Genomic DNA, 15,394 nt, shown 5'->3' on the forward strand with positions numbered 1-15,394 from the left:
CCTGGGCAGGCAGCTGCTGAATCCAGAAGGGAGGAGGAGAACACAAAACCACCACAGAGTTGTTTTTAGTGATGCAACAGACTTTTAATCAGAACAAACAGGGCAAAAGCAGTGCTGGAGACCCCAGGGTGTGGGGCCAAGGGGTCAGGGTCAAACACACTTCAAAAGTCACTGCTGAGGATGTTAAATGTTGCTGCACTTGGTCACAGGGAGGACGAGAGAGAAGATCACAGAGACTCCATGAAGACATCAGGCAGGAACTCTGAGGCAGACCAGGGCAGGTGTGGAGCAGGGCAGCGAGGAAGGCTCCTGAGGGCTTCCAGAGAGCTGGCAGCCCTCTGCCTGCTTGGCTCCCAGGTGCCCCCTGCCCCAGGGGCTTCCCTGGCTGTGCCTAGCAGGGCCAGCAGCTGCCACGGCCATACCTGCTGCTGGACCACAAGTAGGGGCTGCAGTAGCTGGAGCCAAAGGATTTGCCATAGCCAGAGAGACCTCCATAGCCCCAACAGCCATAGCCCCCCAGGCCCCCATAGCCCAGGGATCCATAACCCCCATAGCCCCCCAGGCCCCCATAGCCCAGGGATCCATAACCCCCATAGCCCCCCAGCCGCCCATAGCCCCCAGAGGAGCCCAGCACAGGAGCTCCAGCAGATCCCACCACTGACTCCTGGGGGAAGGAGCTGAGGATGGGGCCAGGGAAGGTGACCACCACCGGAGGGGGCTGGATCAGGGCGCTGGAGTCAGGGCACTGCCGCACGCAGGGCTGGTTGCAGCTGTCGGCCAGGGGCTGGGGGCGGCTGAGGCCGCAGGCAGAGCTGGGGCACAGGTCGTAGCAGGACATCCTGGAGGGCTGGAGGTGAGCTGCAGCACACAACGAGACACAAAGTCAGCAGCAGAGCTCTGCAGCTCGGCCACCTGGGCTGCGATCCTTCAGCTGCCAGGGCTTCAGCACTCTGCCTCCTCTCCAGCAGCTCTGCTCAGCCTCCCCCCTCCCCCTCCCCGGCAACCAGCACTGCCCAGGGCCACACTGAGTGCTCAGCACTTCCATGGCCTCATCCCTAATGCCTTCCACCTGGCTCCCTTTGAGAAGCAGCTCCTAGCTTGGAAGCAACCTCAGAGATCCTCTGCTCCAAGCTCCTGCCATGGGCAGGGGCAGCTCTCAGCTGCACTCAGCTGCTCAAGGCAGCCACAGCCTCCCTGGGCAGCCTGGGGGCAGAGCCTCCCTGGGCAGCCCTGGCCAGAGCCTCCCTGGGCAGCCTGGGGGCAGAGGCTCCCTGGGCAGCCTGGGGGCAGAGGCTCCCTGGGCAGCCTGGGGGCAGAGGCTCCCTGGGCAGCCTGGGGGCAGAGCCTCCCTGGGCAGCCCGGGGCAGAGCCTCCCTGGGCAGCCTGGGGGCAGAGCCTCCCTGGGCAGCCTGGGGCAGAGCCTCCCTGGGCAGCCTGGGGGCAGAGGCTCCCTGGGCAGCCTGGGGGCAGAGCCTCCCTGGACAGCCTGGGGCAGAGCCTCCCTGGGCAGCCTGGGGGCAGAGCCTCCCTGGGCAGCCTGGGGGCAGAGGCTCCCTGGGCAGCCCTGGCCAGAGCCTCCCTGGGCAGCCTGGGGCAGAGCCTCCCTGGGCAGCCTGGGGCCAGAGCCTCCCTGGGCAGCCTGGGCAGAGCCTCCCTGGGCAGCCTGGGGCCAGAGCCTCCCTGGGCAGCCTCCTACTGAAGAGCTTCTCCTTCAGCTCCAACCCTGCTCTGCCTCAGCTCCAAACCCTTCCCCCTTGGCCTGGTTCAGACCCCCTCATGCAAAGTCCCTCTGCAGCCTTCCTGCAGGATCCCTTCAGGTCCTGGCAGGCAGCTCTGAGGTCCCCCCTGGAGCCTTCTCCTCTCCAGGCTGCCCAAGCCCAGCTCCCTCAGCCTAGCCTCATAGCTCAGCATTTCTGTAGCCTCCTCTGGGTTCTCTCCCCCAGCTCTGTGTCCTCCTTCTGCTGGGGACTCCAGGGCTGGAGCAGTATCCAGGTGGGGTCTCAGCAGAGCAGAGCCTATCCCAACCTCCACTAAAGCCAGCAGCAGAGAGAGAGAGAGAGATTGGAACTGCAGGAGGGATCCCACAGGGAGGTACTCACCTGTCTCCCAGAGCTGAGCAGAGCAGGGAAGGTGGAATGAGGAGCCCTGAGCTGGGAGAGCTTTTATAGAGCTCCCCAGAGGAGGGAGGATCTCCTGAGGTGCAGTTTGTCCATGTGGATAATTGGGGCCAACCCAAACCCAACACCAGGTTGATCCTCAGAGCTTTGCTGACTTTATTTGTTGGGTTGCAGGCTCAGGAAACCTGGGAGCTGCATTTCATCACCCTCTTTCATCTCAGGTGGCTGCAGGCCATTGTCCCTCCTGCCATCATCCCATTTACACCCTCAGAAGTTGCACCAGTGCTCATCATCAGCTCCTCCACCATCCATGGCCAAAGCCAGCTGTGGTCACCTCCTGGCCAGGAGATCCAGGCTCTAAGGTCCCTGGAGGTCAGGTGGAGCTCCACCAGCACAGCTCTGGGGCTCTGCTTTCTGTCTTCATCCTCTGCACTCTCAGCTGCTGGCTGTGAGGCCAATGCTGCACACCAAGGGAGCCACAGGAAGCCTCCTCTGGTCCTCAAGGGCTTTCCTCTTGTTTGGGTTTTGCTCTTGAAGACAGAGGTCCTAGAGGCATGGAATGGGTTAGGGTGGAAGGGACCTTTGAAGGTGAGGGATGGAAGGGACCTTTGAAGGTGAGGCTGCAGCTCAGATCCTGGGGTCTGGGTTGGGCTCCTCACTGCCAGAAGGACTTTGAGGGCTGGAGCAGGGCCAGGGAAGGGCAAGGGAGGTGGGAAAGGGTCTGGAGAAGAGGCCTGGGGAGGAGCAGCTGAGGGAGGTGAGGCTGGAGGAGAGGAGGCTGAGGGGAGACCTCCTGGGTCCCTCCAGCTCCGTGAGAGGAGGCTGGAGCCAGGTGGGGTTGGGCTCTTGTGCCTGGTCTCAGGTGATAGAATGAGAGGAGATGGCCTCAAGTTGTGCCAGGGCAGGCTCAGCTTGGCCATGAGGAACAATTTCTGCCCTGCAAGAGTGGTCAGGGCCTGGCCCAGGCTGCCCAGGGAGGTGGTGGAGTCCCCAGCCCTGAGAGGGGTTCCAGCACCCTGTGGCCACGGCAGCTGGGGCCGTGGTGGTACTGGGCTGCTGCTTGGCCTGGGTGACCTCAGAGGCCTTTTCCAACCAAATCAATTCCATGATTCCACGACCTCCTCCAACCCCCCACCCTCCCCCACCCCCCTCTGCAGTCGGCAGGGCCATCCCCAGCCAGCTCAGGCTGCTCAGAGCCACACCAAGCCTGAGCTTGAGGAGTTTCTGTTCCCTTCTGCGCTGCTGCACAGAAGAAACCTGAAGGTGCTGAAGGTGCAGAATTCCAAGTGTGCAGCCATGAGCCTGATTACAGCAAGGACACAAACACCTTGGCTGTCATGTTTGGACCTGATGTCACTGCTCCATTGCTTAAACCCAGGTCCCTGCCTTTCATCTCCCTGTCAGATGTGTGCTCAGCCCAGGATGGGTGGGTTGCAGCCCGGAGGTTTGGGTTGCAGCACGAAGGTTTGGTGTGCTGGAAGCCTGAGCATCTCCCTGGCCAAAACAAACCCTTCCAAAACCACTTCAAAGGCTGAGGATCCCACCTCAGAATCTGGAGATAATTGGTGGTGTTAAGGAGAAGACAACTGTTGAAGGGGAGGGAGGAGCCAGCCCTTGGCTTGGGGATTCCCAGCTCAGGACTGTGCCCTCTTGGCACGAAATCCTAGCTCAGCACAGGGCTGGACCTGAGCCTCCCAGCAGCAACCATCCCAGGAGGTCAGGAACTCCTGAGAGCCAAAGCCAGCAGCGCAGAACACTTCTGGCACCTTCCCATTTGGGGCACCAGAGGGTCCCTTGGTACTCCGGAGCTGCATCCTCCCCTCTGCGGCCGATGTCAAACACCCCTGGAAGCTAAACCCTGCAGGAACCACCCCCAGGCCTCCTGCTCATCACATGGATGCTCTGTAACTGCTGTCCTGGCAGCCCCTGGTGTGACTTCCAGGTCCTCAACCCCCAAACCCTGTCCTGACAGCACTCTGGGATCCTGCTGAGCCCAGGGGCCACGCTGCAGGCGCTGGGTGGGCACAGGAGGAGCTGGCTTGGCACTTTCTGTTGTCATTGCAAGGCAGTGACTGGAAGGCTGCCAGGGGCTCATTTTCCACCAGATGAAAGAATTCTCCAGAAGCTCAGGCAGTGGTTAGGTCTTTATTAGCCACTCCATAAACTCCACCAAGGAGCACCAAGGATTGCATCAGGGCCGTGGCCTCCACGTGCTTCGCCTCCAGCTCCTGCAGTATAAAAGCTCTGCTCCCTCACAGCTCTCCCAAGCACTCTCCTGGACCTGCTCCCTCACAGCTCTCCCAAGCACTCTCCTGCTCTCCTGCTCACTTGGGTAAGTCTCTTTCTGCTCTGCTCCTCTCTCAAGGTGGCTTCTTTATTGCTGTTCTCCATCCTGGTTGATGCTCGCCGTCCGAGCTCACAGAATCCTAGAGGTGGAAGGGAGCTCAGAGACCTGCTCCAACCTTCTGCCCTGCCCAGGGACACCTCTCAGCCAGACTCAGCTGCTCCATCCAGCCTGGCCTTGAACATCCCCAGGCAGGAGGCAGCCAGAGGCTCCCTGGGCAGCCTGGGGGCAGAGGCTCCCTGGTCAGCCTGGGGGCAGAGGCTCCCTGGGCAGCCTGGGGGCAGAGGCTCCCTGGGCAGCCTGGGGGCAGAGGCTCCCTGGGCAGCCTGGGGGCAGAGGCTCCCTGGGCAGCCTGGGGGCAGAGCCTCCCTGGGCAGCCTGGGGCAGAACCTCCCTGGGCAGCCTGGGCCAGAGCCTCCCTGGGCAGCCTGGGGGCAGAGCCTCCCTGGGCAGCCTGGGGGCAGAGCCTCCCCACTCTGGGACTGCAGACCTTCTCCCTCAGCTCCACTCCAACCCTGCTCTGCCTCAGCTCCAAACCATCTCCCCTTGGCCTGGCTCAGACCCCCCTCATGCAAAGTCCCTCTGGAGGAGCTGGGGAAGGGTCTGGAGCACAGGGCTGGGGAGGGGCTGGGGAAGGGTCTGGAGCACAGGGCTGGGGAGGGGCTGGGGAAGGGTCTGGAGCACAGGGCTGGGGAGGAGCTGGGGAAGGGTCTGGAGCACAGGGCTGGGGAGGAGCTGGGGAAGGGTCTGGAGCACAGGGCTGGGGAGGAGCTGGGGAAGGGTCTGGAGCACAGGGCTGGGGAGGAGCAGGGGAAGGGTCTGGAGCACAGGGCTGGGGAGGAGCTGGGGAAGGGTCTGGAGCACAGGGCTGGGGAGGAGCTGGAGAAGGGTCTGGAGCACAGGGCTGGGGAGGAGCAGGGGAAGGGTCTGGAGCACAGGGCTGGGGAGGAGCAGGGGAAGGGTCTGGAGCACAGGGCTGGGGAGGGGCTGGGGAAGGGTCTGGAGCACAGGGCTGGGGAGGGGCTGGGGAAGGGTCTGGAGCACAGGGCTGGGGAGGAGCAGGGGAAGGGTCTGGAGCACAGGGCTGGGGAGGAGCAGCTGGGGGAACTGGGGAGGTTTAGTCTGGAGACAACCTTCTGGCTCCCTCCAGCTCCTTGAAAGGAGCTGGGAACCAGGTTGGGTTTGGCCTCTTCTGCCGAGGGACTGAAATGTTATTTCTGGTGACGTTTTCCAGGCTGTGTCCCGCGGTGTGGCTGAGGGGGTGGGGATTAGGATAACAAAGCCATCCCCTGCCCTTTATTGCCTTGTTAAGCGGCTTCCCGAGCCCCTCCAGGCAGTGGGCAGCCTGCAATCTGTCATTCCTGCAACCCTCAGCACCGTTGGGATGGGTGGGAAGAGGCAGCTGCTGTAATTAATGCCTGTGCAAAGCTCCATCTCAACCTGCTGAACCCAAACCCAGGCTCTGCTCCTGACTCATCCAACTGCCTTGGACAGAGTCACTTCAGTCTCTCAGGTTCCAGTTTGCTGGACAGAAAGACAGCCAAGTTCTCTGCAGGGTGCTGGGGGGGGGGGGGGAGAAGGCTTTCAGAGCCAGGCATTCCCATGGGGGTGGACACCTTCTAGAGGATCCCAGGGAATCTGCATCCCAAAGGGAGAGGATCAGGGCTGCAGAGGTGGGGGAGGGGGGAGCAGTTTATTTGCTGATTGATTTGATGCAAACCTTTGAGTTCTGAAGCCTTTGTCTTCTGCTGCAGGTGGGCTCCAGCTGCAGCTCACCTCCAGCCCTCCAGGATGCTGAGGCAGAGCTATGAGGCCAGGCTGAGGGAGCTGGGCTTGGGCAGCCTGGAGAGGAGAAGGCTCCAGGGGGGACCTCAGAGATGCCTGCCAGGACCTGAAGGGATCCTGCAGGAAGGCTGCAGAGGGACTTTGCATGAGGGGGTCTGAACCAGGCCAAGGGGGAAGGGTTTGGAGCTGAGGCAGAGCAGGGTTGGAGCTGAAGGAGAAGCTCTTCAGTAGGAGGCTGCCCAGGGAGGCTCTGGCCCCAGGCTGCCCAGGGAGGCTCTGGCCCCAGGCTGCCCAGGGAGGCTCTGGCCAGGGCTGCCCAGGGAGGCTCTGCCCCCAGGCTGCCCAGGGAGGCTCTGGCCCCAGGCTGCCCAGGGAGGCTCTGGCCCAGGCTGCCCAGGGAGGCTCTGCCCCCAGGCTACCCAGGGAGGCTCTGCCCCAGGCTGCCCAGGGAGGCTCTGGCCAGGGCTGCCCAGGGAGGCTCTGCCCCCAGGCTGCCCAGGGAGGCTCTGCCCCAGGCTGCCCAGGGAGGCTCTGGCCAGGGCTGCCCAGGGAGGCTCTGCCCCCAGGCTGCCCAGGGAGGCTGTGGCTGCCTTGAGCAGCTGAGTGCAGCTGAGTGCAGCTGAGAGCAGCTGAGAGCTGCCCCTGCCCATGGCAGGAGCTTGGAGCAGAGGATCTCTGAGGTTGCTTCCAAGCTAGGAGCTGCTTCTCAAAGGGAGCCAGGTGGAAGGCATTAGGGATGAGGCCATGGAAGTGCTGAGCACTCAGTGTGGCCCTGGGCAGTGCTGGTTGCCGGGGAGGGGGAGGGGGGAGGCTGAGCAGAGCTGCTGGAGAGGAGGCAGAGTGCTGAAGCCCTGGCAGCTGAAGGATCGCAGCCCAGGTGGCCGAGCTGCAGAGCTCTGCTGCTGACTTTGTGTCTCGTTGTGTGCTGCAGCTCACCTCCAGCCCTCCAGGATGTCCTGCTACGACCTGTGCCCCAGCTCTGCCTGCGGCCTCAGCCGCCCCCAGCCCCTGGCCGACAGCTGCAACCAGCCCTGCGTGCGGCAGTGCCCTGACTCCAGCGCCCTGATCCAGCCCCCTCCGGTGGTGGTCACCTTCCCTGGCCCCATCCTCAGCTCCTTCCCCCAGGAGTCAGTGGTGGGATCTGCTGGAGCTCCTGTGCTGGGCTCCTCTGGGGGCTATGGGCGGCTGGGGGGCTATGGGGGTTATGGATCCCTGGGCTATGGGGGCCTGGGGGGCTATGGGGGTTATGGATCCCTGGGCTATGGGGGCCTGGGGGGCTATGGCTGTTGGGGCTATGGAGGTCTCTCTGGCTATGGCAAATCCTTTGGCTCCAGCTACTGCAGCCCCTACTTGTGGTCCAGCAGCAGGTATGGCCGTGGCAGCTGCTGGCCCTGCTAGGCACAACCAGGAGCAACCCCTGAGGAAGGATTAAGTGGGGGCAGAGAGACACAATCCTGACCCCCAGCAGCTGTTGGGAAGTCCTGGTCCTTGCCACCCCCCAGCACTGTGGGGCTGGCAGCACACAGCTCTTGGCTTCTTCACCCTCTGCTCTTGGGGCTTTTCTCTCCACCTCTGTGTCCTGTACAGGGCAGCTCACAGCCCAAGCAAAGAAGAGCAGGGCTGGAGGAGCTGCCTGCCACTCTGCTCCAGGCTCCTGATGCTCTCAAAGCTGCCCTGGGAAGTTTGATTTCTCATTAAACTGATTCTGCTCTGCATCAAACAAATCAGCTTCTAGTCTTGATGGTTTTGTTTACTGCCCTGGGTGTCCAACTCTGCTCCCCAGGGAATGGGGACAGCCTGCAGCCATGGCTGAGGCCATGAGCTGAGGTTCAACCAGGCCAAGTGCTGGGCCCTGCACTTGGCTCACAGCAGCCCCATTGGAGGCTCCAGGCTTGAAGCAGTGGCTGGAAACTGCCCAGTGGGAAAAGGACCCCTGGCTGAGAGCAGCTGGATATGAGCCAGGGGGTTCCCAGGTGGCCAAGAAGGTCGCCAGCAGCCTGGCCTGGCTCAGCCACAGTGTGGCCAGCAGCAGCAGGCAGAGAATGGAATGGGATGGAATAGAATAGAATAGAATAGAATAGAATAGAATAGAATAGAATAGAATAGAATAGAATAGAATAGAATAGAATAGAATTAACCAGGTTGGAAAAGACCTCAGAGCTCACCAAGTCCAACCTCTCACCCAGCACCATCTGATCAACTCACCCATGGCACCCAGCACCCCATCCAGTCTCCTCCCAAACACCTCCAGTGATGGGGACTCCACCACCTCCCTGGGCAGCACATCCCAAGGGCCAATCTCTCTCTCAATGAAGAACTTCTTCCTAACATCCAGCCTAAACCTCCCCTGGCACAGCTTGAGACTGTGTCCTCTTGTTCTGGTGCTGGGTGCCTGGGGGAAGAGCCCAACCCCCACCTGGCTACAGCCTCCCTTCAGGGAGTTGGAGAGAGCAATGAGGTCTCCCCTGAGCCTCCTCTTCTCCAGGCTCAGCAACCCCAGCTCCCTCAGCCTCTCCTCCCAGGGCTGTGCCCCAGACCCCTCCCCAGCTTTGTTGCCCTTCTCTGGATACCTTCCAGCAGCTCAACCTCTTTCCTAACCTGAGGAGCCCAGAACTGGACACAGGACTCAAGGTGTGGCCTAACCAATGCAGAGTCCAGGGGCAGAACGACCTCCCTGCTCCTACTGGCCACACTCTTCCTGCTGCAGGCCAGGATGCCCTTGGCCTTCTTGGCCACCTGGGCACACTGCAGGCTCCTGTTCAGCCTACTGTCCACCACCACCCCCAGGTCCCTTTCTGCCTGGCTGCTCTCAGTCACTGTGCCCCCTGCCTGTGGCACTGCCTGGGGTTGCTGTGGCCAAAGTGCAGCCCCTGGCACTTGGCTGTGTTCAACCTCCTGCCCTTGGCCTCGGCCCAGCCTGGCCAGATCCCTCTGCAGAGCTCTGCTACCCTCTACCAGCTCCACTCCTGCCCCCAGCTTGGTGCCAGCTGCAAACTCAACTGCTGATGGACTCCATCCCCTCCTCCAGATCATCAATAAAGATATTGAACAGCATGGGGCCCAGCTCTGATCCCTGGGGGACCCCACTGGTGATTGTCCCCTGGAGCTCAGCACAGAAGGCAGCAGAAGAAACTTCTTCCCTGAAAGGGTTCTCCAAGCCTGGCCCAGGCTGCCCAGGGAGGTGGTGGAGTCCCCAGCCCTGGAGGGGTTTCGAAGCTGCAGAGCTGTGGTGCTGAGGGCCAGGGCTTAGCTCCAGGCTTGGTCGAGTTGGAGAAGGGTTGGATTCAATGCTCTCCAAGGGCTTTTCCAACCCAGGTGGTTTTGTGGCCAGACTCAGGCTTCCAGATCACAGCTGGGATGGCTCAAGCACCAGAGACATCACCCAGGGCACACCTTGGGGAGCAGGAAGCCTCCCCCCCACCGACCCAGCTGGCCTGGGTTGAATCCTGAGGTGATGTTTGGGCAGAAGGCCACAGCAACCCTTACCATCCCATAATGAGCCACTGAAGGCCTTTGCTGCTCACAGCAGGAGCAGAGGTGGCTGCTGAGCCAGGGCTGGATGCACAGCAGGTTGTGGAGAGCAGAGTGGGGATGAGGCCCGGGGGGGGAGCCCTGAGGTGTGCCAGGAGCTGGGGGGAGCGTGGTGGAAGCTGTTGGTGTGGAGCTGCTGAGAGGGAGAGGGTTGGAGCAGCTGCAAGCCAGGTGAAGACCTCTTCAGAGCTGAGAAGTGTACCTGAGGGACCCTCTAGATGAGAAGGATGAAGAGGCTGAAAGAGCTGCTGAAGAGGAAGGTTTCTGTGGTGGGGACCTGCCCTGCAGCAGGACTGGGGGCACACAGCACCAAGGGGGCAGGGGGGAGCTGGATGAGGATTGTGATCAGGGTCAAGACTTCTACTTTAGGAGCTTCTGAGGCACCAGAAGCTCTCTCTGCTCCAGCTGCTCTGCCTGGCACAGCTGGGGGAGCCCTTGGGGCAGCTCTGTCTTGGCCACCATTGGATCCCCATTGGTTTTCCATTCCATAGAAGCTGAGGTTGAATAGAGCCATGGAACCACTTCTGGTTGGAAAGGACCTGGAGGGTCAGGCCAGCCCAGCCCAGCCCAACCCTCAGCCTAGCACCACCCTGGCCATGAAACCATGCTTAGAGAGGAAGATCAGTGCCCACACTTTGGGTTTAGAGCTTCCATTGCCTGGCCCAGGGAAGTTTCTCTCAGGGTTTGCCACCAGATGCATTCAGGCTCCTGCAGAGGCTCTTGCTGAGGACAGAGCTGAAGGAGTTGAGTGAGGACCTGGGGAATCAAAGAGAGGAACCAAGGGCTAGGGAAGAGTCTAAAACCTCCTGGTTCATTACCTGCTACTAATCTGGACCCAGTGGAGGCACAACCAAGAGGCCAAATCCTTCCAGAGCTATCTGAATGGGGAGGAGCAGAGCACAGCAGCTCCTTCCACGGGGAAGGAAGGCCAAGGGCTTGGTGGCCCTTGGTGTTTGGGGGCAGCACATTGCTAGTCCAGGCTGCTGCTGAGGGGCTGCACAGGTTTGACCCCTCCTGAGGCAAACAGCAAAGGGAAAACTGTGGGGAAAGGAGACCAGGACAGGGCAGCTTTGATGCAATAAGCTTTTAATGACAGTGAGGGAAGGAAAACGCTTTCAGGAGCAGCAAGAAGCACAACAACGTTCTCCAGGCACATGGGATTGGTGGTTTTTTTCCTTCTTCCTGGCTCCTTGTCTTGGATCTGAGCAAACAGGAACAGTTCTGAGCAGTCTGGGCTTCAGTTTCACCCCAGGCAGTGTGGAACTGTGGCAGGAGAGGCAGCAAGGTGGGAAGTCAGAGCAGGAGTCGAGGGGAGAAGCTCCAAAAGGGTCGAAGGAGCTCAGCTAAGTGGTCCCAGAAGTAAGAGGTGGAAGTCCAGACCTCCTTAGCTGTGGAACCATCACAACTCACTGGTGGGGTCAGAGCTGCTTTGGGCTGCTGCTGCTGCTGCTGCTGCTGCCGCAGCAGGGTCTAGCAGGGCCCACAGCTCCCACGGCGGAGCCTGTTGAACCGGTAGGAGGAAGGGCTGCAGAGGCCAGAACCAAGGGATCTGCCAGAGCCATACAGACCCCCAGAGCCATACAGACCCCCGAAGCCCAGGCAGGAGCCTCCAGAGCCATACAGACCTCCAAAGCCCAGGGAAGAGCCTCCAGAGCCATACAGACCTCTGTAGCCCAGGGAGGAGTCTCCAGAGCCATACAGACCCCCAAAGCCCAGGGAGGAGCTCCCAGAGCCATACAGACCCCCAAAGCCCAGGGAGGAGCCTCCAGAGGGCCCAAGGAAGGGAGCTCCAGAGGAGCCCACAGCAGAGCTCTGAGGGAAGGAGCTGAGGATGGGGCCAGGGAAGGTGACCACGACTGGAGGAGGCTGGATCAGGGCGGTGGAGTCAGGGCACTGCTGCACGCAGGGCTGGTTGCAGCTGTCGGCCAGGGGCTGGGGGCAGCTGATGCCAGAGGCAGGGGTGGAGCACAGGTCGTAGCAGGACATCTTGCAGCGGTGGAGGGCAGCCTGTAAAACATTGCTGTCAGCCCTGCAGAGGTCTCAGCTCTCGGGCTGGGCAGCAGCAGCCCAGCAGGGGGTCGGCAAACACATTTCCTGCTGCTCTTCCCCCCAACCAAGTCCCCTGCCGCCCCCTGCCCCTCGGCACCAAACGGGGCAGCGGGGAAGGGTCACCAGCTGGGCATCCAAAGCTGCTTTGCTTTCCCCCTCTGCTGCAGCCCTTCTTTAGGGGGGGGGCTGCTAGAGAACGAGAAGGGTTTGCAGCAGCAAATCACCTCCAGGTCCCTGGCAGCCTCCTGGGGAGGGCTTGGTCCTGGCTAGCCGGCAGCAGCCGGAGAGGAGCTGGAGAGAAGGTTGACTTACCCAGCTCAGGGAGGCGAGGAGAGAAGTGGATGATGGAGAGCCTCGAAGCAGGGAGCTCTTATATAGCTCTGCTGATTGCCCTGGGGGGGTCTCGGGCACCCTCCACGTGAGCTCCTAATTAGATCCCAGCCCCAGATTGCAGGCCAGGCAGCTCCTCAAAGTGCTGAATTTGGCGTTGCAGCCCACACAGTGCCTGGAGCTGCCTGCTCCACCTCACAGCTCCTCATTACCTCCAGGCTGTACGTGGGGAATGAGTCCTTTTGTCATTCCATCGCTGCCTTTGGTGCCAGGGGAGGGAGAGAAGTGATTAAGTGATTGATTGATTGATTGATTGGTTGATTGCAGAGCCCTGCAGAAGTAGGATGGCAGCAGGACAGTCACTGCCTCTGCCCAGCTCAGGGTCTCTTGGTGTCATCAGCAGGATAGCTGCAGACAAAGTGGCTCTGCTCTGAGGGTCTTAGACAGCTCTGCTGTGAGGACAGGCTGAGGGAGCTGGGAGTGGGCAGCATGGAGAGGAGAAGGCTCCAGGGGGACCTCAGAGCTGCCTGCCAGGACCTGAAGGCTCCAGGAAGGCTGCAGAAGGACTTTTCATGAGGGGGTCTGAGACAGGCCAAGGGGAAATGGTTTGGAGCTGAGGCAGAGCAGGGTTAGAGTGGAGCTGAGGGAGAAGTTCTGCAGTCCCAGGGTTGGGAGGCTCTGGCACAGGCTGCCCAGGGAGGCTGTGGATGGCTCCTGCCTGGGGGGGTGTTCAAGGCCAGGCTGGAAGAGATCTTGAGCAGCTGAGTCTGGCTGAGAGGTGTCCCTGGGCATGGCAGGGGGTTGGAGGAGATGATCTCTCAGCTCCCTTCCAACCTGACCCACTCCATGATTCTATGTTCCTATGGCTACTGAAAGGGCTCCCAGCCCTGCCACGATGAAGACAGACCCCACTGCACCCTGGAGAGGCTTCTCTTGGCCAGCAGCTGATGTCTGCTTTGGGACCAATGTGTGCTTGAACCCCAAACTCTAATGAAAGCCAACGAAAAGAAGGTCCCAGGAGTGTTCAAAGCCACGAAGTGCTCCCAGGACAGAGCCAGGTGACCTTTAGCATCCCTCCCTCGATGTGCTCAACCTCTCCTAATCGTGGGGTGCACCCATCCGGGCCCAGCTTTGACACAGCCGTGACACAGCAGCTGCTGATGGAGGCTCCTGAGAGATCCACAAATCCCTTGGAACGTCCTTGTGAAAGCTCTGGGAGGCTTTTGTTCCCTGCAGGAGGTCAGGAGAGCTCTGGATGTGTCTGCAGCTTTGGGGAAGCTCGTAATTGGGCAGTAATCTGTGTTCTGAGGGATAATTGCAGCGGTAATTGTGGTGGTGAGCAGCATAATGAGAGTGTGTGGCAGCAACGGCACAAACAGGGAGAGGAACCTCAGCACAAGCCAGCAGTGACCTTTCCCAGTGCACTCCCAAGGCTTAATTGCCCTCTGCTGAAAGATGGTCCTGCAAGGGACTGCTTGCAAGGTCTTCTTGTGGTGGGATGAGAGGCAGTGGGTTGAAGGTTGAGGAGGGGACAGGTTGAGACTGGAGATGGGGAAGAAATTCTATAGAGTGAGACACTGGACCAGGCTGCCCAGGGGGGCTGTGGCTGCCCCCTCCCTGGAGGTGTTGGCTGGATGAGGCCTTGAGTCAGCCTGGGCTGGTGGAAGGAAGCATTCTGAGCAGTTTTGACTCCACTTTTCCCCCAGGCAAGGTGGAAGAGTGCCAGGAGAAGCAGCAAGGTGGGAAGTCAGAGCAGGAGTTAGGAGGAGAAACTCCCAGAGGGCTGAAAGGGTTCAGCTAAGTGGCCTCAGAAGTGGGGGTGGAAGTCCAAACCTCCTTGGCTGTGGAGCCATAGAATCACTGAATTGTCAGGGCTGGAAGGGACCCCAAGGCTCAGCCAGCTCCAACCCCCTGCCATGGGCAGGGGCAGCTCACCCCAAGGCAGGCTGCTCACAGCCACCTCCAGCCTGGCCTTGAGCACCTCCAGGGCTGAGGCTTCCACCACCCCCCACCCTGGGCAGCCTGTGCCAGGCTCTCACCACCCTCCTGGGGAAGAACTTCTTCCTCACATCCAATCTGAATCTCCCCACTTCTAGTTTTGCTCCATCCCCCCCAGTCCTGTCCCTCCCTGACACCCTCCAAAGTCCCTCTCCAGCTTCCTTGTAGCCCCCTGCAGATCCTGGAAGGCCACAAGAAGGTCTCCCTGGAGCCTTCTCCTCCCCAGCCTGCACAACCCCAACTCTCTCAGTCTGTCCTCACAGCAGAGCAGCTCCAGTCCTCTGCTCCTGCTTGTGACCCTGCTCTGGACACCTTCCAGCACCTCCAGAGCCTTCCTGGCACAGAGGCTCCAGAGCTGGCCCCAGAGCTCCAGCTGTGGTCTCAGCAGAGCTGAGCAGAGGGGGATACTCATCTCCTTTGACCTGCTGGCCACACTTCTCTTGCTGCAGCCCAGGATGTGATTTGCCCTGTGGGCTGCAAGTGCTCACTGCTGGCTCATAAGGAACCATCAGGACTCATTGGTGAGGTTAAAGCTGCTTTGGGAAGGTGCCCATGGCGGGGGGGGGGGGGAGGGGGGTTGGAACTGGATGGTCTTTGGGGTCCCTTCCAACCCATTCCATGATTCTGTGGTCAGCTGTAGACCAGGGTCAGGGCCTGTGGAGCAAGTTAGAAATCCAAGGAAACTTCAGGAAGAGGAATCCTCTGAAAGCTGAGAGAGGTTTGAGTATTCCCAGGTAGGATCTCAGCTGCTCTCTGGAAACCTGATCACCACTTTTTGGGTGTCTGTTTGGGGACTCTCTAGAAAAGCTTCCAGAAAGGACTCAGAAAGCTTCCATAACCAGAAGGGGTTTAGAAACCGTCCAGAAGAAGCTCAGAAAGCTTCCAGAAAGGACTCAGAAAGCTTCCAGAAGGGGCTGAGAGAGCTTCCAGAAGGGGTTTAGAAAGCTTCCAGAAAGGGGTTCAGAAAGCTTCCAGCAGGGGCTCAGAGAGCTTCCAGAAAGGGTTTAGAAAGCTTCCAGAAGGGGCTCAGAAAGCTTCCAGCAGGGGCTCAGAAAGCTTCCAGAAAGGGTTTAGAAAGCTTCCAGAAAGGGCTCAGAGAGCTTCCAGAAAGGGCTCAGAGAGCTTCCAGAAGGGGCTCAGAAAGCTTCCAGCAAGGGCACAGAAAGCTATCAGAAGGGGTTTAGAAAGCTTCCAGAAAGGGCTCAGAGAGCTTCCAGAAGGGGTTTAGAAAGCTTCCAGC

At 60.4% G+C, this 15,394-nt stretch overlaps 3 protein-coding genes across 3 annotated transcripts; 1 reads left to right on the plus strand and 2 right to left on the minus strand.

Annotated features, from left to right (window-relative positions):
• Positions 1-391: 391 nt before the first annotated feature.
• LOC128899222 (scale keratin-like) lies at positions 392-850 on the minus strand. Its single transcript, XM_054177590.1, has one exon. It carries the CDS (start codon positions 836-838, stop codon positions 392-394), a length of 447 nt encoding a protein of 148 aa, XP_054033565.1. The 5' UTR covers positions 839-850.
• Positions 851-7,182: 6,332 nt separating this feature from the next.
• On the plus strand, positions 7,183-7,644 carry LOC104307891 (scale keratin). The gene has a single exon (XM_009908992.2). The coding sequence runs from the start codon at positions 7,198-7,200 to the stop codon at positions 7,642-7,644; it is 447 nt and encodes a 148-aa protein (XP_009907294.2). The 5' UTR covers positions 7,183-7,197.
• A 3,603-nt stretch (positions 7,645-11,247) lies between these two features.
• On the minus strand, positions 11,248-11,763 carry LOC104307890 (scale keratin-like). The gene is made up of 2 exons (XM_054177592.1): positions 11,438-11,763; positions 11,248-11,326 (listed from the first exon to the last, which is right to left on the minus strand). Exons 1-2 carry the CDS (start codon positions 11,761-11,763, stop codon positions 11,248-11,250), a joined length of 405 nt encoding a protein of 134 aa, XP_054033567.1.
• Positions 11,764-15,394: the final 3,631 nt, after the last annotated feature.

The sequence above is a fragment of the Dryobates pubescens genome, chromosome 41 (genome assembly GCF_014839835.1).
Source record: "Dryobates pubescens isolate bDryPub1 chromosome 41, bDryPub1.pri, whole genome shotgun sequence".
Taxonomy (NCBI): Eukaryota; Metazoa; Chordata; class Aves; order Piciformes; family Picidae; genus Dryobates; species Dryobates pubescens.